Below are 22,680 nucleotides of genomic sequence, written 5' to 3'. Positions count from 1 at the left end.
TGATTCGAAAAAAAAAATTACATACTAATAAAAAAAAATTCATACATTATCACGTCCACCCCTCCGAGTCCAAACCTCTTCGATGATATCCTGCTGAAGTCGAATATGGGCATCTGTTTGCCGCATGTCGGCAAATGCACGCAGCCGCTCGACCTCTCCATGAGATACCCCCATATTCACATTCGCGGTGGCCACCCCGTGACTTGGACCTGCACCCGTAGCATCTTCGTTGGTCCACTGAGTCAGTTCCGCAGCTTCATTTTCGACAATCATGTTATGCATTATGATACATGCGTACATGACATCGCCGATGTTGGAAATATACCACTGTCGTGCAGGACCCTTCACAACCGCCCACCGACTCTGGAGCACACCAAATGCCCGCTCCACATCCTTACGCGCTGCTTCCTGACGGCTCGCAAAGTATGTTTTATTTTGTCCGAGCGGATGCTTGATTGACTTCACAAAGACGGGCCAGCTTGGGTATATCCCATCCGCCAAATAGTACCCCATATTTTGCTGGTTGCCGTTGGCGACGAAACTGACGGCGGGACCAACGCCATTGCACTGAGCGTTGAACAGGGGCGACGACTGGAGAACGTTGATGTCGTTGTTGGACCCGGCGACTCCAAAATAAGCATGTCATATCCACAGCCGGTAGTCAGCTACAACTTCAAGGATCATCGTGGGATGCTTCGCTTTGAAGCCGGTAGTGTACATCCCCTTCCAGGCGGCCGGGCAGTTCTTCCACTCCCAATGCATACAATCTATGCTGCCCAACATCCCAGGGAACCCGTGCACCGACCCATGCATATCTATCAGCATCTGGCAGTCTTCGGGGCTCGGACTCCGAAGATACCGCTCCCCGAATATCGCTCTGACGCCCGCGCAAAAATTCTGCAGACACTCGACGGCTGTCGACTCGCTAATGTGGAGGTACTCGTCGAACATGTCGGCCGCGCCTCCATACGCCAGTTGTCTGATTGCGACAGTGCACTTCTGCAAGGGGGTGAGTCCGGGTTTGCCAGCTGCATCCTCTCTGATCCTAAAATACAGGTATCTTCTCTCTAAAGCACCCACGATGTGCAGAAACAGCGGACGATGCATCCTACAGCGTCGCCGGAATAAGGCTTCCCCAAAACGCGGTTGCGGAGCGAAGTAGTCCGCATACAACCGAATATGTGCAGCGATGTGGTCACGGGGTACTTGAGTTCGACGATGGATCGGCCGAGGCACCGCCGCCTGCTGCCGCCGCTGCAACCTCTGTTGTAGCAGCCTCTCTATTGCACCTTCAACAGCGACCTCCAACTCATTCTCGCTATCACTTTCACTAGACATTCTAGATATACTTGAAATTAGAGATGTAGAGAGAGAAACTTGTTAACACAAGTGGTGCGAATGAAATAAAATTCAACGAGCCGTATATATAGAGTTTTAAAAAAAAAAAAAAAATCAAAAACGGGACGTCCGACTGGACGCCACAGTGGCGGACGTCCGCCCGCCCGTCGCCGGGACGTCCGAGGACACCCGACGTCCTCACGGGATGTCCATATCCGACCTTAACCTCTCCAATGGCGGACGTCCCCGGCGCCCTTCCGCATGTTCGACCAGACGTCCTACCGGAAGGGCGCCACTGGAGATGCTCTAATGACATTCTTGTTATTTTCCTCAAAACTCCCTTTTATACGTATACATAGATATAGATAGATTCATCAAAAGATATATTATAATTAAAAATTCAGAAAGATATACAAGTGAAAATATATATTTTCTGAATGCAAGAACTTTTACCAGCCAATTTACAGGGTCGGATATCAAATATTCTGCACAAGAATATTCTCTCTCTCATTGTTGGTTTAATTATCCACAGTAAAAGCAACAGCCTAAATCAAATTAGTATAGACAGTTGTTTTTTCCAGCAAGACACACATAATTGGTGCATCTGAAAGTTCCTATATTCCCATGTAACCTGTTCACGACATATTCATCCCTTTGTCCACAGGTTTGGTGTTTTTTGCTTTAGGAAGAACGCTGAAATTAGGCTCTTACTACGAACAGGGGGGTGAACGACCTCTTTCTGAGAATGAATTGGATTATCAAATGATCTGTGTTGAGTTAGAGGTTTTGAGCCCTCTGAATATTCCTGCAAAATGAAAGGTCTTTTAATCATGTGGCTTACCGTGGAACATTGGAGAGATAATATAATAACACCATACATAATGCAATTTCTGTAGACCATCAGCAACATTGTAATTACTATTTCAAGTGATCAATAAAAAAGTTAGACTTGTTCATCAGGTTGTATTGGTGGAACAGTGAATTATAGAGAAGTTAGAAATTACTCGTCTTGTAACGCCCAGGGTTTGCATAGCCGCTCTTGTGGCTGGAGCAGATCTCATTCGCTTACTTCTCTGACCATCTAAAAACAGTGAATTACACAAAGATAAGTGTGATGTCATTATCCTTCATCTACTTCTTGTATTGCTTTACATACCTAACGAGTTGAGTGCAGGAGAGTTTTTTACATTCACTTTTGCTTCATCAGTGCTGAAAAGGCAAGCAATATCACTTTTATTGTACTCAAGCAACTTGATTAAAACATTACACTAATTTTCATTTAACTTGAGGGGCTAACCTCAGTATGCCACATGAGGAGCCTTTCATGTTCGATTTGGTTGCAGATGCCAAATGCCAAGAAAGAGTTCTTGCAGCCGAAGCACCTGAACCAAAAAAATTAAAAATTAAATGTTAGCATACAGAGATTATACTATAGGATTGCAGTTGCATAAAAGTAACAACTGTTCAATGCGTAGACCCAGGTACCTGAAGGATAATGACGTCCTTTCACTAGTTTGGATTGTGTAGGATCTGCCTGCATGTGTGGGGTGAAGTGGACCTTCTTGATGGAATCTAGCTTAGATTGGTGAAAGAAGAATGATATGAGAGACCCAAAAAGGGATTTGACTTTATTAACACAACACTTCTCAGACTAGCCTTAATCTTACTTGGTAACATGTAGTGCTTGTGATGCTTTGGAATGATAGCTAATAACTGCTGCTGCCTAAGGCCTTCATTATCCGTATAAGTTTGACAAGTAAGAAGTTTCTTGGAAAGAAAGAATTTGCAGTCTTAGTAATGTTTCATTGTCATATGAATCTACAGCGGGGTGGTGATAAAGTGAAAGCTACCTGGTTCACACATGCAACTTTCAGATAGATGGATGAGATCTCCATTGTCTGTTGCTCCACGATATCACTCAACTTGTAAGCAACGGTACCAAGGTGATCAACTGCATTGACTAGCGCTTTAACAGCATAATCCTTCAGATTATCCAGAAACCTTGTGAACAAGACAGTGATCAGCGAATAGGTAATGTCTCCAGCCAAAGTAAATCGATGTATATAATCTCTTTTGGCTCTTAACTCAATCAACATGCAAAGGGACGGAGAGTTCACAATGCAAGAAGTTATCGTTGTCAAACATAAATTAAGAATAACATCACATATTATCATCAAAAAGTCACAGAAGTCCATCTTTATTGCAAAATCAGCAGAGAACAAAAGACAAATTCAGCACACCTTAATATGAAAGCCCACACAATGAACTCAAACATGGATTATCTCTAAGAAACGAGTTAAGATAAATTACATAAGTAAGGGTTGCAGAAATCTCACATCTGCTTCTGCTCGCTGTTAAGATATGACTTTTCACAATACTCTGCTGCAGAATACAGTTGAGGTCTGAGGTTCTTCAGTTCCTAGGGAGAGGGAATAAGATTATTTCAGTTGATGCAGGCATTGTTGATGTATGAGAATTACGTGCATAGATTATAGAGAATACAACCTCAACATTCTAATAATAGATCAGTGCTGTTAACACCTACGCATAAATGGCAAAATTATTTCAGAAATTATCTGTAATTTGGTCATAACAATTCATGCTTCCGATTAAATATTGCATTCGCAATACAGTCTTAATCAGATAAACAAAATATCAAATGTGCATCAATACACCTTGAAAACAGAAAAAATGAAGAAAGGATGGTTGAATTTGATCAAAATCATCAATCAAATTAAAGTGAATTAAAACAAAAACAAAATCAACATAACAATATGGAGTATCACCAATCTATTTAGAAACTTCAAACAGTAACAGCAGATTGATCAACCACCAATACAAACAGAACACACGCTTCATATGATCCTTCTAAGCCCTAAATTTCACAACCAGAATTTCATCGAGCGCAGAATTACCTGTAATGCCGTAACGAAACTGATACTCTTGTCCACCGACATATCATCAAACGTCATGGATTGCTTCTCCTGTTGATCTTTCCCCGCCTCCATCAAACTCAGAATTTCACTCAAATTGCGCAAAGTTTTCACTCATAATCATTTCATGACAAACCAAAAAATAACTTAATCGATCTCTAAATGATTATTAAAAGGAACATAATAATGAAAGCGATAGTTGGAGGAATCGAGTTCATCAAAGTAGATTCAGAGTAAAGCAAGGTATAATTGAATAATATAACATTGAGTAGAAAAGTAAAAACAAAATAAGGAAAAGCAAAATCTGTGCGTATGTAACTCGCAGTGAAACGCAAGAGAGAGAGAGAGACGGCGCTGGATAAATAGAAAGGTGTCGGGGAGTAGATTAGTAGGAGACCTCTGAAAGTTACATTCTTACTCTTTAGAGCATCCGCTTCGGCGGAGACCGGCGTGCCGGATGTTCGCACGGGACGTCCGCCATTAGACATGGGAGGGACGGATGCGGACGTCCGCTGCGGACACTGCAGATCCGCGGGCTTCCGGCGACGTCCGTCGTGACTTCCGTCATTGAGAGTTCCTGGCGAACGTCCCGGTTTTAACTTTTTTTATAAAAAAAAACTCTATATATATGGCTCGTTGAACTTCAACGAGTTTCTCTCTCTACGTTTCTTTTATATGTCCAGAATGGCTAGTGGTAGTGGTGCGGGTGGTAGTGGTGGGGGTGCGGATGACGTACACCGGCAAATTAAAGAACAGTTGCGGGCCGTTACGCCTAGGGAGATTAATAGCGCGATACAAGCGGCCTTGCAGCAGCAGCAACAGCCGACGGTACCTCGACCCATCCATCGTCGAACTATAGTACCCCGGGACCATATCGCTGCACACCGTCGGTTGTATGAGGACTACTTAGCTCCGTAGCCGCGATTTAGGGAGAACATGTTTTAGCGACGTTTTAAGATGCATCGTCCGCTATTTCTGTGTATCGTGTGCGCTTTAGAGGGTCGATATGAATATTTTAGGATGAGGGAGGAGGCGGTTGGTAAACCTGGCCACACGGCGATACAGAAGTGCACTGCCGCAAGCAGACAGCTGGCATACGGAGGTGCGGCCGACATCTTCGATGAGTACCTCCACATTAGCGAGACGACTGCCAGCGAATGTCTGAAGTATTTTTGTGAGTGCGTTAGGGAGATATTCGGGGATAGGTATCTTCGGAAGCCTACACCCAAAGATTGTCAGGCTCTGATGGATATGCACGGGAGTTAGCACGGGTTTCCGGGAATGTTGGGTAGCATAGATTGTATGCATTGGGAGTGGAAGAACTGCCCCGCCGGCTGGAAAGGGGTGTACACTATCGGTTTCAAGGGCAAGAATCCCACGATGATCCTTGAAGCGGTAGCTGACTACCGGCTGTGGATTTGACATGCGTTTTTGGAGTAGCCGGGTCGAACAACAACATCAACGTCCTCCAGTCGTCGCCTCTTTTCAACGAGCAGTGCGTGGGTGTTGGTTCGGCCGTCAGTTTTATCGCCAAAGGCAACCAGCACAATATGGGCTATTATTTAGCGGATGGGATATACCCTATGTGGCCCGTCTTTCTGAAGACGATCAGATACGCAACAGACGAAAAGAAGATCTATTTTGTGGGTCGTCAGGAGGCAGCGCGCAAGGATGTAGTGCGGGCATTTGGTGTGCTTCAGGCTCAATGGGCGGCAATGAAGGGTCCATCATGGCTGTGGTATATTGACAGCATCGCTGATATCATGTACGCATGTATTATCATGCACAACATGATTGTCGAAAATGAAGGTCTAGCATTGACTGATTGGGCCAATGATGATGTTGATGCTGCCGGTCCAAGCCACGACGTGGCCACCGCCAATGTACGTATGGGGATACCCCATGAAGATGCCTATCGAGTCCGTGCATTTGCCGACATGCGCCAACGGCAAACCCATATTCGACTCCAGAACGATATAATTGAAGAGTTATGGACGCGGATGGGTCGTCGTTGATATTTATAATGGATTTTGTTTAGACTTTTTTTTGTTGAAATGTACTTTTTTTTATTTTTTTTATTTAATGAAATTATCATTGCACTTTTTTCGTCCGTATTCGTGTCGAAATTTTATTTCTGTAAATTGTTTGGTTTGGTGAATTTGTGAATTTTTATTATTGTGGATGTCCGTCGGGATGTCCTTGGGGATGTCCGCCATTGTGCAGTGGGATGTCCTTATGATGTGGCAGCGCAGTGGGATGTCCTTATGACGTGGCAGGAGGTGTTTTTGAGAAGTCCGTCGGGATGTCTGCTGGGACATCCGTCCGACTGTGGATGCTCAATGTAGCCCGTAACCCGTGGGCTGGCCCGAATAGCCCGCCAAATTTATAGGGTTAGGGTTGGAAATTTCTAGCCCGATAAAATCGAAACCCGATTAGCCCGCACTCGATTAACCCGCAACCCATTAGGGCCAGACCCGAAAACCCGATAAAATTCTATTTTTTTACTCCTAATTCGACATTTCATTGATTAAACTAAAAAATTAACTTTCAATTTTATATTAAATATACAAATTATATATTGAATTTTTATTAATATAATAAATGATAAATAAATTAAAAACTTCAAGTTCACAAAAAAAAATATTTAAATTTCTAAAACATGCATTAAAATTCTACAAAAAATCTCAAATATTAGTATTTGATCATATTTATGATTGAGTTTAAGCATATATCTCAAATATATCATAATTAAATATTTTACATTGTATGAATATTAGTAATTTTAATAATTATTTATTGGATTGATCGCATGTTAATATTATCGGTAGCAACCCGATTAACGCGCTGGACCAGCCTGAAACCCGAGCTTTTAGGGTTAGGCATGAGCTTTTATAACCCGAAAGGAATCACAACCCGATTAGCCCGCACCCGATTGACCTGCAATCCGAGTAGGGTTGGCCCGAAACTCGACGGGCCGGCCTGATTGACATCCCTAGATGCTCTTATAGAGCACTGATTAAATTCCCGGAAATTACCAACCTATCATTTCTCCATCGCTGGAGATAAATTGTCATAATAATTGTAAATGTAGTCTATAATTGGGACAATTTTGCTAATTTTCATGATTTCGAAAATCAAAGAATTTTCTTATTTTAGTTGAATTAGTCTATAAAATTAGATTGGATTTAGAACTGGATCGGATTATTTAATCAATCTCATTTTTATTGATATAATTTTATGACCAATTTATCCCTGGTAGTACATAATTTTAGATGTTTTCAACTTATTTATAAAAGAAATTGTTGATTTAGATTATTAATTATATTAGTATTAGTTATTGGTATTGCATTAAATTATTATAATTTCATTATTAAATAATTTTATAAGTTAATATACTACTATGTGTTTTGAAATAAATATTTAAATTTTTTTTTTCTAATTTTTCTTGTATTCTTCCATTGTACTCTACTCGTCTCATGAAAATATGGACATTTGGGACGGTACGGGTTTTACTACATAAATCTGTAATATACATTCTCCGTCTCTAAACAACATGCAAATTTGTATATGACATGGATTTTAATGTGCAATTAGTAAAGTAAGAGAGATAAAAAAAAAATGAAGTAAGAGCATCCACGATGGGGCGCCCTATAGCCCGCCTTATAGGGCGCCCTATCCTCCGCCGCATCAGCATTTTAACCTCCAACCCATTCACCTGCAGTGGGACGCCCTATAGCCCGCCTTATAATTTTAACTCCTATTTTGTATTTGTTTTTTTATTTTTTATGTTTGCAAATATATCAATTAGCAAGAATAAATATAAAAACACCACAAATAAAGGCAAATCCTATTGCCAGTATTTATTTTTTATTTTTTATATTTTATGCATGCAAATATGGAAAATCATCGGAATTCATTATTGAATTTAGAGAGAAATTGAGATGGGGAAAAGATTGGAGTGAAAGGTACGAAATGAAGTAAAAAAATTGGTGATATATATAGAAGAAAATACAATTTTTTTTTAAAAAAAGGTGAAAATGTGTGCATCGTCTGGACTATCCTCCTTACCCCCGCAATGGGGCAGAGGATAGGCCGGAGGATGCAAAAAATGATTCATCGTCCGCAGACTATGCATAGGGCACGGAGGAAGGAAATGGCATAGGGCGTGGAGCTGCAGTAGCGCCCTAAGGGGCGCCCGATGCATCGGGTGGGCTTTAGAGCGCCCCACCATGGATGATCTAAGAAATAGAGAGGAAAAAGATAGTGGAAGTGGTATTAGTTGATTGTGGGTCACCATTATTAATGATGTGTAATTAGTTAAAAATTTTCATATTTAAATTTTGTCTAATTTTAAGGGACGGTTCAAAATAGTAAACTAGTTTATTTTTTTAGTAATTTTTAGGGACAAAGGAAGAAGAAGTTTATTTTATGGGTGATTCGGTTTGATTCAAATTTTAGAAGTAATATCTTTGGGATTAAATATTAACCATTATTATGTTTACTACATAAATCTATAACAGCTATTTTATGGTTTAATTTGGGTAAATTCAATATATATAAGTAAATATTATTCATATCAAAGTTAAAGTTAATACAGCATCTAAACTATGCATATCATGAAATATTTGAAAAATATGCATTCATGAAAGATATGCTAGAATGTATACGCGTGCGTAATATGTTTATTTTCTCAATCACTCAAGCGAGCATATATTTTTTGGGCAAATTATTAAATATTTCACTTTTGGAAATATGTGCCATTTGAGAAATCAAATAAATTTTCCTAGATCGCGTGATTTTGTGTTTCTTGATATTTGTCCGACAAAACAATAGTATACTAATTTTTCATTGAGTTACGATCAACCTCTTAGTTTTTAGAATTAAAATATAAAATTATATTTTTGCAACTTTTCGCAATTATCCTATGATAATAAAAATAAAAACTAATATAACAAAATATAATAATATAATATACTATGACAATAAAATCATATCATTTTAGATATAATGGTGAATAATTTAATTAATATCAATATATAATAACAATATCGTTTTGTCAATAATAATGTCAATTTATTAGCATATTATATTTGATTTTGTTCTATTAATTTCTATTTTAATCATTGTAAAACAATTTAAAAAGTTGAAAATTTAATTAAATTTTATATTTTAATTTTGAAAATTACAGTTGACCAAAATGATTAAAAAAAATTATATTTAAAATATCAATTATGCCTTCAAAAATCAACTGAGGTGGGTACCTGCCTACTTGGATTTATGATTGGAGTGTTTACGGTTAAAATTACTGATAAAATTGAGTCAATAACAATTCATGGAATCAAAATAATTTGGTTTATTTTACTTTTTATAAAGCATTACCGGTTTGATAATTTCTGAGTTATTACTTGGTTTTTGAAAGAAGTTATGGTTGATTTTCATAAGAAGTTATGGTTGATTTTCATAACACGATTTGGTCATGTAGCTAACTACTCCATCCGTCCCATTCAAGATGTCCACATTCTTAAGTGGCACGAGATTTTAGAAAGTGTTATTAGATAGAATAAAGTAGAGAGAAAAAAGTTAATTGAATATTCTAATGAGAAGATAGGAGAAATGAGGTAATTTCCAAATTAGAAAATGATCATGGACAAACAAAAAAGAAAAGATGACCATCATAAATGGGACAAAGGGAGTACCGTCCACGGTTCCACCAAATACATTAATGAAGCATATAAATCATTTAACAATATTTATTGATGGTTCGTTATAAAAAAATCAACAGTGGTTAAGAAAATATACATGTTCCTATCATCCTATATCATATATCCTACCCGGGGTGCATTAAGGTCCTTATACCCCATTAGTCTTAAACATAATACTAATATCAGCTCTTGAATCTATTGATCTAATGGCTATGATTAAAAGCATCGCCGTACATTATTATATCATTTTAGTACATTAAAGATCAATTTGGGCATATTATTGTTACATCATTTATATGTATTAGTACATTAACTTAATGTATACATTAATTTGTCATTAATGTAACATTAATGTGTTTTAATGTATTTGTATAATATAACATTAATGTGTTTTAATGTATATGTCCCTTCTACGTAACGTAGATTATAATTTATTGAATGAATGACGAAAGTTATATCAATTCCCTAAGGGTTTAGCAATCCATGAGGCTAGGGTATAGTACCGACTCAGTAACACAACGTTCACTAGGGTAATCGTGTGGATACTATACCCTAGCCATATGGATAAATTAACCCTAGGGGACTGGATCTAACTTCCTCCGGTTATTGAACGTTATGTTAATACGATGGTACTACACCCTAGCCACATGGACTACTAAACCCTTGGTGAATGATGCTAACTTTTGGCCGTAATGAAATTAATACGATGCTACATTAAAGGATAAGTGATGTACGATATACCCATGTTAATGTACATGGACTACTAAACCCTTGGTGAGTGATGCTAACTTTCGGCCCTAATGAAATTAATACGATGCTACATTAAAGGATAAGTGATGTACGATATACCCATGTTAATGTACACATTATCATGGGTATATCGTACATTACTGTCCGACTCATGCTTTTGTGAATTTGTAGATGCTATATAGTATAACTTGCATTAAAAAAAGCATGAGTCGAACAGTGATGTACGATATACTCATGATAATGTACATCATCGTACATTATCATGGGTATATCGTACATTACTTTCTGACTCATGCTTTTGTGAATTTGTAGATGCTATATAGTATAGCTTCCATCCACAAAAGCATGAGTCGGACAGTAATGTACGATATAACCGTGATAATGTGTACATTATTCAGTCACCTACGCATGAGACTCGTACATTAAAATACCATTTTCATACATTAACATAATGTACAAATAGAACATGATGTACAAATATAACTACATCAAGTAGCGAAGTCATGTACAATTGTGTTTTACCATTTTTACCCTTTAATGTACGAAAACGATACAATAATGTACGTCATTAATTTTAATCATAGCCATCAGATTAATAGATCCAATGGTGGAGATTTGTTTTGTGTTTTACAAATATTTAGTATAATGATATTAATACATCCCTATCCTACTCTACCCTACATGTCCATTTGACTGTATATATCCAACGTACATTATCAAGACCATCACATATAATTACTATCCCATCCATTCCATAATAGTGGAAACATTTCTTTTCGATATAGAAATTAAGAAAAATATATGTAATATATTAAATAAAAAATAATAAAGTAGGAAAGAGGAAAAAGTAAGAAAGATGAAAAAATAAGTGAAAAGAAATGTGTTGACTTTTACTAAAAAGGAAAATGACTTCACTATTATCAAACGTACGAAAATGGCAAAATGACTATACTACTATGGAACAGAAGGAGTATATTTTTAGAAGTATGGTATCTAAGTAGAGTAGAAAATATAAGATGTGTTTTGCTTTTACTTATTTTATTTTATTTTTTTTACTTTATTCTCTTTTCTATTTATTATTCCATTTTTTATCAGTTTTTAACTCACGTGTTAAAAAAATGGATCACTTAAGAATTGGCGTTTATTATAAGATTAATCTACATGTACATTTTAAATGAGACGTGTATCATATTTAGCCATTTTTCTCCTTTATCTTGTTTTTCGTTTTAGAAGGGAATAATTTTTAGTCCCTAAACTGTAGGTAACTTTTAAAAATATCATCTAAGGTCCTTTAATATCATTTAAAATTACTGTTTCACATTTTTAAAAAAAATTGTGCAAAAATACCCTCCAACCCGTAAAGGAGATTTCAATCAATTAAGTAGGGGAGAGAGACAACTTTCTACCATAATTCAACTTTTGAAGTGATTTTCATTTTTTGCATTTTTATTAGTACAACTTTCTTCATCTTTCTTCTCTATTTCGTCATCCTTTCTCCAATTTCAGTTTCACCCCAAGGTACGCTGTTAATCATAATTTCCTTCCTCCAATTTCATTTTCGCCCCATGAATTGTTTGTTTCTTGTTTCAGAATTCACTTCTGCTTGAATCATTGCAATTGATATTCTGCCTGGGCAATTAGATTTGAGGTCTTGGATAATCTAAGCTGGAATGAGGGTTGGTTGTTCTCGATATTGATCTGGATAATTATTAGAGAGTCTCGTACTTGAGTAATGATGCTTGTAGGCAGCGATTAGGCGCTTTTGTCGCAGATGGATATATATGGAGAGCGATTGTTTGGCTCGTGAATTGGTTGAAGATAACGAGGAATTGCTGGTGATTCGATTTCTGATAAACTGGGGAGTGGGAGTGAATCAAAGGTTCAAGTCAACGGGTCTCATGGAGTGGAAAATAGTGATAGGGATAAGTTGAATCTGAAGGGAGCTTATGTGGAGCTGAAGGATGGCGTGTCGACTCGACTCCTACGAGGAAAGGGTTTGGATTGAAGAAATGAAGGAGGATCAATGATAAGATAAACCTCCTATCGGGGCTCATCGGCGATCGATAAATATCTGTCGCGGGCACTCGCCCATCGAGCAAAACGGTTTTCTCACTTTGGAGAAGAGAATGAACGATAATATTGATATTCTTGATTGATTCCATAAATGATTACAATAACTCCTATTTATAATGCTAAATGAACAAGAAAACAGAAAAGATATCCAAATCCCTAATTTATAACTAAATAACGCTCTTATCAATGAAGAAGACGCTAACAGTGATGGGGATTGATGCTACTACTGTGGTGGCACAAGACTTTCCACGTAAGGTGTCTAACTCAAGCAAACGGGCGTAGAAGAGCGAGGGTTCTGTTTTGTCCCCACAGATGGCGTGGTTATAAATGTTGGTGGTTTTACTCTGCATGATAATTCAAGTTTGGGGTTGATTTTGAAAATAGTGAGGATCGAAGTAGCAAGTCCTCTACTGCAACGAGTGCTCCTATTATGATGAAGTATGAGATACCGATGATTAGAGGATTTCCACTCGATATGAGCAAGACAAATAGTTTCAATGGGAAGAGTTTGACGCATGCTGTGCAGTTCAGCTAGCATGGAAAAGGCTGGATTGAGAACAACAAGAAGGCTAGAGGTGAATGGGTCAAAATTGAGACAGGAAGAAGAAATGAAGAAGAAAGAGAAAGAGAGATAGATGAAGTACCGAGTTATATATATATATATATATATATAAGTGGTAAGTAAGTTTCACATTCTTCCCCGCTTTTTCCACTCACATTTTATTATAAAGTAATATATATATATATAGTGTTGTGATCGTATGATAACCCATAATTTTCGTGATAATCTAATAACCCTCATTTTATGGACGAAAAGTATCATTTTATGGATTAAAAGTATCATTCTATGCATGCTGAAAAAATATCAATTTATAGTGCATAAATATCATTTTTAGTAAAAATGATATTTTTGACCCATAAAATGATCGGTTATCACCATAAATATGGTTATCATTCTAACGCACCCCTATATATATAAGTGGTACCCATATTCCACTAAGAGCATCCACAATAGCGGCGAGCGCACCGGCTCACCGATTTTTGGCGCTCGCCAGTCCGCTCGCCGAACTATTGCAGCCGGCGAGCGCCAAATCGGCGAGAATTTCGGCGAGCGCACGCCGATTCTTGGGCGCTCGCCGATGCGCTCGCCAATTGGCTAGCCGCTATTGCAGCCTCCCGATCGGCTAGCGGAAATTTTAATTTTTTTTATTTAATATTTTTTTTATGAAACTCATTCTTGGTTGTTTCTCTTTTATAGAGACATCCCGTGAATTTTTTATGTTCCACTTTTGATGTGGGACAAACTCATTCTTGGTTGTTTCTCTTTTATAGAGACATCCTTGAATGTTTTATGTTCCACTTTTGATGTGGGACAAACTCATTCTTGGTTGTTTGTCTCCTTAAATGTTTTATGTTTCACTTTCGATGTGGGACAAACTCATTCTTGGTTGTTTCTCTTTTAGAGCATCCGCAATGTCGGCGTCAGCTTAGGCGCGCCGATTTCTCGCTGATGCCGGTGCTGACGCCGAACCATTGCAGCCGGCGTCAGCGAAATCGGCGTGCCTACGCCGATTCTTCGGCTGACGCCGATTATCACGGCCCATTGTACGCCCCAAATCGGCGTCAGCATTTAAATTTATTTTTTTTGAAATTTTTCGAAACACTATATATACGCGCTTTCGACGTCATTCTCATTCGCACCACTTGTATTAACGAATACTCTCTCTATCTTAATTTCTGTACACGATCAACAAAGAGGAATGGAGAACAACTACGACGGTACTCCAGTGACGTCCGGGTCTCCGACCCCCCCGATTCCCGGGGGAGGGTCTCAGACTCCCGTGGGAGGTGGTTGGCCTCCGATGCCCAGGCACTACAACATGTACCCGTGGCATCAGATGATGCCACAGATGGGTGCCGGTGGAAGTGTGCCGGCTTGGCAGGGGTACCGCCGATGCAACCCCCTATGCATATGATGCCGGGGTGGGCACCCGGGATGCAGCCACCGCCGCAGCAAATGACGCCACCGCTGCAGGGGACGCCCGGGGGGGACAACGTCTATCGGCCGGCTTTTAATTTTTCCACCGGTTCTTCGCACACATCGACCCCAACGGATGCACAGTACACGCCGTTTGATACCTTCTCCTTAGAGGAGTTGGGTTTTGATATGAACGCGATTCCGAAAACCAAGCCGGGGATCAGGGCGCCCCTAAGAAGAAGGGCAAGGCCAAGAGGGTCGGCGAGTCGTCGCAGCCGGTTGAGGATAGCGGGGTCCGGATGAAGTGGACGGACGCGGAGAACGTTGCGCTGGCCAAGGCGTGGGTGAGTGTCTGCGATGACCCTCTCGTTTCGAACAACCAGAGGATCGTCAACCTGTGGGCCAAGATAGCCGCAGCCTACAGGGCATTTTTCCCTAAGGTTGACCGCGCACCGGGGAGGAGTGCCGGAAGTGTTGGGACCGAATCAGGTCTGGCGTCTCTCGATTTTCGGGTTTGTACGCCAACGCCCTCCGCATGCGGACCAGTGGCCAAACCGAGGAGGACTGCAAGAGGATTGCCGAGAGAGCCTACCCGGATCCCGATCACAAGTACTACGAGTTCTCCTACTGGACCTCTTACCTTGTGCTCAACGAGTCGGAGAAATTTCGGGCAGGTGTCGAGTCTGGTTGGCCGAAGAAGCAGAGACTGAACTATACCGGTGAGTATAGCGGCAACAACGGTGGTTCCCACGACCTCCCCGAGACGGCCCTGGAGCTCCCGACCCCTCATTCGTTCGGTCGCCGAAGTCGCCCGGTTGGCCAAAGGCAGGCACAACGGGAAGTGAGGGGGGCACCCCAAGTTCCCAGGAGGTCCAGTCGGCATCCCGCCTCGGCAGGTCAATGGACGAGCTCAGATTCTTCCCGCGTCAACAAACGCGCGCTCAAATGGTGAAGACCTTAGCTGACTTCCGGACGGCTACAGACCTCGAGGAGAAGACTTATCTTCGCGTATTGCTCCAGAGCATGCGGGAAGAATTGGAGGGTTTTCAGAGGGATACCGGCGGGAGTAGCGGCGGCGTTGGTGGCGACGGAGGCGGCGGCGGCGACGACGACGACGTGCTGGGTGACGGAGGCGAGGACGGCGGCGAGGAGTGAAATTTTATGTAATTTTTTTTGTACTTTTTAATTTTTGTACCTTTTTTTTAAAATTATTGTACTTTTTTTTATTTTTGTACTTTTTTTAAATCTTAATATTATTATGCAATTTTCCCGTATTTGTGTCGTAAATTAAATTTCGTATGTTGCTACATCTGTAAATTAAATTATATAATTGTTATTAGTGATGTGGATATGTAGTGGGAAGGCTATGTGAGGGCTATTTGATGTCCAGTTGATGTGGCAATATGATGTGGCGGGAGGATTTTAGTGCTGATGATGTGGCAGTGGGAAGGCTATGTGAGGTCCTAAGCTATTGCGGATGCTCTTATAGATACATCCTTGAATGTTTTATGTTCCACTTTCGATGTGGGACAAACTGATTCTTGGTTGTTTCTCTTTTATAGTGACATCCTTGAATGTTTTATGTTTCACTTTCGATGTGGGACAAACTGATTCTTGGTTGTTTCTCTTTTATAGAGACATCCGTGAATGTTTTATATTCCACTTTCGATGTGAGACAAACTCATTCTTGGTTGTTTCTCTTTTATAGAGACATCCTTGAATGTTTTATGTTCCACTTTCGATGTGGGACAAACTCATTAATGAGGATGTTGTAATGTTATTTTAATTTTAATGAAGTGTGTTTTTTTAATAATGTACTTTTTAAAATTTTAATATTATTATTGAATTTTCCCGTATATGTGTCGTAAATTTAATTCCGTATTTTGTGTGATTGTTAATTATTTGTTTTTAGTGCTGATGATGTGGCTAGGCTATGACTGAGCTATTGCTTGTCCAGTTGCTTGTCCTGGTGATGTGGCAGAGGATCTTAGTGTTGATGATGTGATAGAGGAGTTTATGGCTGGGCTATGGCTGAGCTATTGCTTGTCCACTTCCTATTGTGGATGCTCTAATTTATTCAACGCACTTTTTTTTACATTTCTTAAAACCTTTACTCTAACTAATTAGGACTCTTAAGTTGAGACGGTGGAGTAAATCACTTCAAAAAGTTAAATTATGCAAAAAGTTGTCTCTCTTCAACTTAATTGAGTGAAATACACTTCACGGTATTTTCAGTCAGAAAATTCAAAAAAGTAAAAATAGCTCAAACAATATTAAAATAAAATTAAAGACTGTGATACTTTTAAATGCAATGGGATGAAATTAATACCTTAACTAAGTTTAGAGACTAGAAAAATGTTCTCTTTTTATTTTAACAATAATAATCATTCCATCTTATAAAAATAGAAATATTTAGAATAACACGAGTTTTAATACAAAATTGATAATAAGAAGAGAATTAAAAAAAAGTTATTGAAGTTTCTTAGTTGAGAAGGAGCCAAACCTTATTAAAAATGAAAGAATTAAGTAAAAATAAAAATGGATTATTTTTATAAAATAGAAAAAGACTGTAATTTTATGAAACTGAGGAGTATATATTCACCACTTCTACTGCTAAGATAATTTTTAATAGACGAAAAAAGTCATATCAAATTATCCGAAAATCGCAAGAGTCGAGACCTATCGAATATTTTTTCTTGCTCATTTTCCAAACAAAATTTTCTCTCGTATATTCGCATCGCATATATATTGAAAAAATTAATTTAAAACTAAACTGGAGTAAAAAAAAAAAGTTAAAAATCCATTAATTCTCAACTCTCAAATCTCCCCCAATTTCGCGGTATGGCGTTCTTGATTCACTCACCGGGAATTTCATTGCTCGCAGTAAGTGGAAGGCCTGGGAGAATCGCTCCTGCAACCAGAAGAAGAAACATCAGGTTTTCCGTCTGTTCGGGTGTTAAGGATTTGGAGAAGAAGGAGGTTTCGAAATTGAGGAAGAGAGGCGATGGATACGAGGATAGCTTGTGGTGTTTGTACGGGTTGGTGAAGCAGGAAGAGACAGTGTCGTTTTCGGTGAGCGAGACCAAGGATGAGGAAGGAAAGAAGCAGGATTATTATGTGAATACGGGTTACGCGATTCGGACTATCCGAGAGGAGTTTCCGGAGCTTTTCTACCGGGAGCTAAGCTTTGATATATACAGGTATATATGAATTTATTTATTTTAAGTGTAGATTTATAATTATAGCGCTCGGATTAATTTGATTACTATGCATTACTTTATGATTATGGAGCGAGTGTAGTTGTGAGAGTGATTGTGTTAATGCAATAGACTAAGATTGACAAATTACTGATTGAGTTGCTCGCTAATTTTGAACTACAATGAATAGATCAAGAAGCTCTTCAAGGGAAGTTTGTATTCGGAGATAATTGGTGCTGAAAAACAATGAAAGATAAAGGATTAGAATTGTGTGTGATGTATTCTGCCTGCAAACTTTGCAAGTAGGGTTGGAGTGCTATACTGATGTTGGTGTTGGTTGATTTAGCGACTTCAGAACATGGTTTGATATTATATTGAGTGAGGGATAATTCTTGTACCTCTTTAAAATAACGCACAGATCATAATGATCAGCATTCTTCTGTTAATTATATTCATTTGCTGACTGTTATATGTTACCTAGTTGAGAAATAGTACTAGTTTTTAGGAGTTCTTGGTTCTGATCATCGCACGAATAAGCTCATGAAATGTTTATGGCTATACTTCATCCTGTTCCCGTGGTTTAATATGCTCTTTCTCCCAACCAAGTGTTTGGAAGACTACTTTTGTACATTATTGAATTTTTAGTGTATGGTTAACATTAAAACAGTTGTTTTTGAGGTGACATAATCATTTGAAAAGGTTCAACATAGGGGGAATTTGATGTTCAATAATGAAGATTTTTCCACAAAGGGAATTCTCTTAATCATCAGTTTCTCATCATACCATATTATAGGGATGACGTTGTCTTCAAGGATCCACTCAACACCTTTTCTGGCATAGAGAATTACAAGACGATCTTCTGGGCTCTAAGATTTCATGGAAGGATTTTCTTCAAGGCCCTGTGGGTTGACATTGTTAGTGTGTGGCAGCCTGTGGAGAACCTGATAATGGTGCGTTGGACGGTCCGTGGCATCCCACGGGTTCCGTGGGAGAGTCATAGCAGATTCGATGGTACCTCAGAGTACAAGCTTGACAAGAATGGGAAGATTTATGAGCACAAAGTTCACAACATTGCCTTGAATGGACCTCAGAAGTTTCAAGTAATAGGAGTGGAGCAGTTGATTCAATCAATAGGTTGCCCCTCCACTCCAAAGCCGACTTATTTTGAACTTCTGTCTCCTTCAGCGACGAATCTTGTGCCACTGAGGAAATTGTCTGCTGTTAAATGCTACTTAGCTTCTCTTCTAACTAGACTGAAATCTGAGGTCAAGTAAGTCATAATGCAGTATGCAGTACCCTCTGCTCTGACCCATGCCACCGGGGGGCTCGTTTGAGGTGTGTTCTTCAAGATTTTCACCTCATTAATTTTGAATTTTGTGGAATATATACGATGTTGATAGGGACTTGAGTTTGTGCAGTGTAATTGCATTAGCTGTATAGCGCCACCATCGAGTAAATATAATGAATACTAGTATGTCTTGCCAAAGTTTGTACATAGTTTCCGAGCTTGAATAAATGTATATCTAAGATGGGTATCATTTTGTCTTATTTTCGTTCCTCGGCTGAATATTGGATACTATAATTCTGTTGCGTGGTGAGTTTTCACTTATATAATAGTATTGTATTTACAAGGTTTGATTTATTTCTTGGATGATGGTATTCATAAATGATCAGCTGAAATGGTGCAAAATTTGATGTCTGGTAATTATAGAATTAGATACACATTAACAAGCAGCGTGCCAAACTTTGATTGCACGATATTTATATATGATAAATGTAGAAGGTTTCATGTACCCCATTTTAATGCATATTTTGAAGATTGGCACGGTTTTGCAAAGTTCTAAGTCATGAACTGACAATAAACGTATATTGTGCAAACTAAAAACAGACAATATAGTCACAATTTATGCAGCAACTACAGTTTCACTTAATCTTGTTTATGTTGCCGTAGTATTACAGTACAATACTACGTGACCGTTTCCTGCCAGTACTCTGTTATGCTGTGATCGAAATACTATGATGCTCAAACTAGCACAACTTTGCCATTAAAAGCCATGTCTAGAAATGAGAAAGCTCTGTTTTTATGTAATAAAAGTGGGGTTGGGATCTCTGTTTTTATCATGTGAGTTTAAGAAAAGAAAAACATCATAACAGAGTCGAGACTGAATATCTCTTTCTTTCATAAATCATATGCCTAAAACCAAGCTACACCACGCCTCGTTTCTTGCTGAAAGAATCTCTAAAATCAGCTAAAAAACTGATACGTACATTTGTTATCCTCGCATATGTATATAAAAAAAATCTGAATCCATCAACCAAGTCAGAGCCTATCAACGGAAACTCCCAAACTGAAAGCAGCTGTTTCAGAGTGCAACAGGCTTCCCACAATACCAACTCTAAAGCAACGAATAGAAGGGCGGGCATCAACCGTGTGTGTTGACAGCTTCCCATATCAAATTCTTGGATGCAGGGTCCGCCATCTCCCTAGCCTCCAAGGCCGCAGTCCGGAGAGTCCTAAGAGTCCACTTGTTCGCCTCGACGAACGAGAGGCTTATGTAAGGCAGGTTATGCTTCTTACAAAGCTCCTGCACCAAGGGCGATATCTTCCTCAAATGGCACCTCGGCAGCCTCGGAAAGAGATGGTGCTCCAGCTGAAACTGCAGCCCCCCGAAAAACCAGTCCATGTTCGGGGAGCACGAGATATCAATTGTCCCACTCGTCTGCTTCTCGAACCAATCATTCCCCTTGGGCGCTCCAACGTAAACACTCGCAGCAAAATGGTTGAGACAGAACTGCACGTGCTGGATCGCGCAAACGCAGAAGCTCGCTAAAACAAAGAGCACTCGTTCAGGCCAGTTAGGCAGGCAGGATACGAGCAGAGGAAACCACGTCCAGAAGACGGCAATTCCTAAGATGTTCAAGGCTCTGTCGGGGAGTTTGCGGGCGGAGAAGAGGAGGAGGAACGTCTGGAGGTAGAGATTGACTCTGGCGACGCACATGACGGGGTAGAAGGTGAAGTGCTGGTAGCTGACGAAGAATTTGGAGAGGGGGTCGAAGGTGAGCTTCCTGTTGTAGAAGCGCGATGTGAGGGAGTGGAAGAGCTTGTTGGAGACGGCGAGCATGGGGAGGTGCTGGAGGTCGGGGTCGTAGTCGAGGCTGTTGCAGGCCACGTGGTGGGCGTTGTGGGTCCACTTCCACCAGGCAATGCTGATCCCGGTCAGGCAGTTTCCAGTCATGATCTGCGCGAGCTTGTTGAATTTAGGGGAGGACATGATGTTGTAATGGCCGGAGTCGTGGCCGAGGTAGGTGATCTGCATCCAGGTGAATCCGAGGAGGGCGCCGGAGAGCATGTGGGTGGAGAAGGAGTGGGTGCAGAGGACTCCGTAGAAGCAGGCGGAGAGGAGGGCGGCGATGAAGAGGAGAGAGATGACGACGCCGTGGCCTTTTTTGTCGAAGAGGCCGGATTGGGTGAATTTAGCGGAGAGGTTTCGGTAGTCCTTGGAGACGTCGGAGACGTGGAAGTCTTGGAGGTGGTAGCCGGTGAAGAAGCGGTCGAGGTGGGACCAGGCGGAGGCAGGGTGGAAGGCGATGAAGGCGTCGGTGACGTCGTTGCCGGCGAGGTTGAGGAGGGGGATGGGGCCGCCGGGGTGGTCTTTAGCCCAATCTGTGACGTTGTAGACTTTGCCTTGGATCGACAGCCAGAGATCGTCAGGCTTGTTGTGCTTCTTCAGCTCCTCGGAGGTGATGAACTTGTTATTCTTTCCGCCATCATCCGCCATTGTTGAGAAGAGAAAATCCTACCGTTTTGTTATGAGAGGTTGGAGAGGTGGTTATATATATATATATATATATATATATATATATATATATATATATATATATATATATATATATGCTCTCTCTCCTGCCCCTCTTCTTCCCTCTCTCTCAGTCTGTCTGTGTCTCGCTTTCTAGTTTGAATTATAGAAATCTTTAAACGTGTGAAGTTAGATATGTTGTGATTGTATAAGGAGTAATATAATAGAGCAATCAATGTATCTCGCCGTTTAACGCGGTGGACTCCGTATGTAAATGGACGACTTCCGCTCTTATAATATGTCATGAGACTAATTTATTCTATTTAAGTTTTCTACTTTTTATTCTTCAATATATCTTAATATATTGCATTTTTGTTTTCTTATAAATTATCAATTCTGGTTGATAAATAGATTTCTGGTTGAGAATCCATATTCATGTTCCATTATAAAAAGGACAGTTGCCCTATAAATCACGGAATGTCATATTTTATGATTACAAGAATTTTTAAAATAATCTAATATTTATTAGGTCATGTACCAATATCAGATACTCCTACTACATTTATATTAGAACGCCAATGGGAAAGAATAAAGATAAAAGATGAAATCATGTTAATTTGTCAAATAGCAACAATGTAATAAGAAAAAAAAACTGAATAGGGGGATTCTCTCTAGAATACCATTCAACCAATTGATAGTTGTTGTGTAACTTGAAGCCATCATATATGTAGTTAAGAAACTTAAGAAATCTCAATTGAAAGTGATTTGACCAAGTAAAAGATATTTTAAGAGCCAAGTCCAAGTAACGTGGGCAGTTTCCAAATAGCTTAGTCTAAAATCGAGAAGAAATTAATGTATTTTTGAAGTTTCCTTATTTTTGTTTCGTGTGATTTTTCAACAGAATGTCGTCCT

General features: G+C 39.6%; 3 protein-coding genes across 3 annotated transcripts; 1 reads left to right on the top strand and 2 right to left on the bottom strand.

Annotated features, from left to right (window-relative positions):
• Positions 1 to 1,749: 1,749 nt before the first annotated feature.
• Positions 1,750 to 4,664, bottom strand: LOC121797381 (protein ABIL1-like). The gene is made up of 9 exons (XM_042196135.1): positions 4,254 to 4,664; positions 3,675 to 3,757; positions 3,189 to 3,339; positions 3,006 to 3,105; positions 2,824 to 2,910; positions 2,636 to 2,720; positions 2,495 to 2,547; positions 2,343 to 2,419; positions 1,750 to 2,143 (listed from the first exon to the last, which is right to left on the bottom strand). Exons 1-9 carry the CDS (start codon positions 4,344 to 4,346, stop codon positions 1,985 to 1,987), a joined length of 888 nt encoding a protein of 295 aa, XP_042052069.1. The 5' UTR covers positions 4,347 to 4,664; the 3' UTR covers positions 1,750 to 1,984.
• Positions 4,665 to 17,463: 12,799 nt separating this feature from the next.
• LOC121797420 lies at positions 17,464 to 19,519 on the top strand. The gene is made up of 2 exons (XM_042196177.1): positions 17,464 to 17,974; positions 18,765 to 19,519. Exons 1-2 carry the CDS (start codon positions 17,616 to 17,618, stop codon positions 19,243 to 19,245), a joined length of 840 nt encoding a protein of 279 aa, XP_042052111.1. The 5' UTR covers positions 17,464 to 17,615; the 3' UTR covers positions 19,246 to 19,519.
• A 611-nt stretch (positions 19,520 to 20,130) lies between these two features.
• Positions 20,131 to 21,793, bottom strand: LOC121793463 (delta(8)-fatty-acid desaturase-like). Its single transcript, XM_042191474.1, has one exon. It carries the CDS (start codon positions 21,748 to 21,750, stop codon positions 20,395 to 20,397), a length of 1,356 nt encoding a protein of 451 aa, XP_042047408.1. The 5' UTR covers positions 21,751 to 21,793; the 3' UTR covers positions 20,131 to 20,394.
• Positions 21,794 to 22,680: the final 887 nt, after the last annotated feature.

Source organism: Salvia splendens, chromosome 3 (genome assembly GCF_004379255.2).
Source record: "Salvia splendens isolate huo1 chromosome 3, SspV2, whole genome shotgun sequence".
NCBI lineage: Eukaryota > Viridiplantae > Streptophyta > Magnoliopsida > Lamiales > Lamiaceae > Salvia > Salvia splendens.
This window is presented reverse-complemented; position numbering and strand designations above follow the sequence as displayed.

Bases quoted from the DNA above. Each gene is read 5' to 3' on its own strand.
- LOC121793463 (XM_042191474.1), bottom strand. From the start codon at position 21,750: ATGGCGGATGATGGCGGAAAGAATAACAAGTTCATCACCTCCGAGGAG.
- LOC121797420 (XM_042196177.1), top strand. From the start codon at position 17,616: ATGGCGTTCTTGATTCACTCACCGGGAATTTCATTGCTCGCAGTAAGT. The intron at 17,975-18,764 runs GTATATATGAAT...ACCATATTATAG, and splicing joins CTAAGCTTTGATATATACAG to GGATGACGTTGTCTTCAAGG.
- LOC121797381 (XM_042196135.1), bottom strand. From the start codon at position 4,346: ATGGAGGCGGGGAAAGATCAACAGGAGAAGCAATCCATGACGTTTGAT. The intron at 2,420-2,494 runs GTATGTAAAGCA...CACTGTTTTTAG, and splicing joins TCCTGCACTCAACTCGTTAG to ATGGTCAGAGAAGTAAGCGA. The intron at 2,144-2,342 runs GTAATTTCTAAC...TTCATTTTGCAG, and splicing joins CCCTGGGCGTTACAAGACGA to GAATATTCAGAGGGCTCAAA.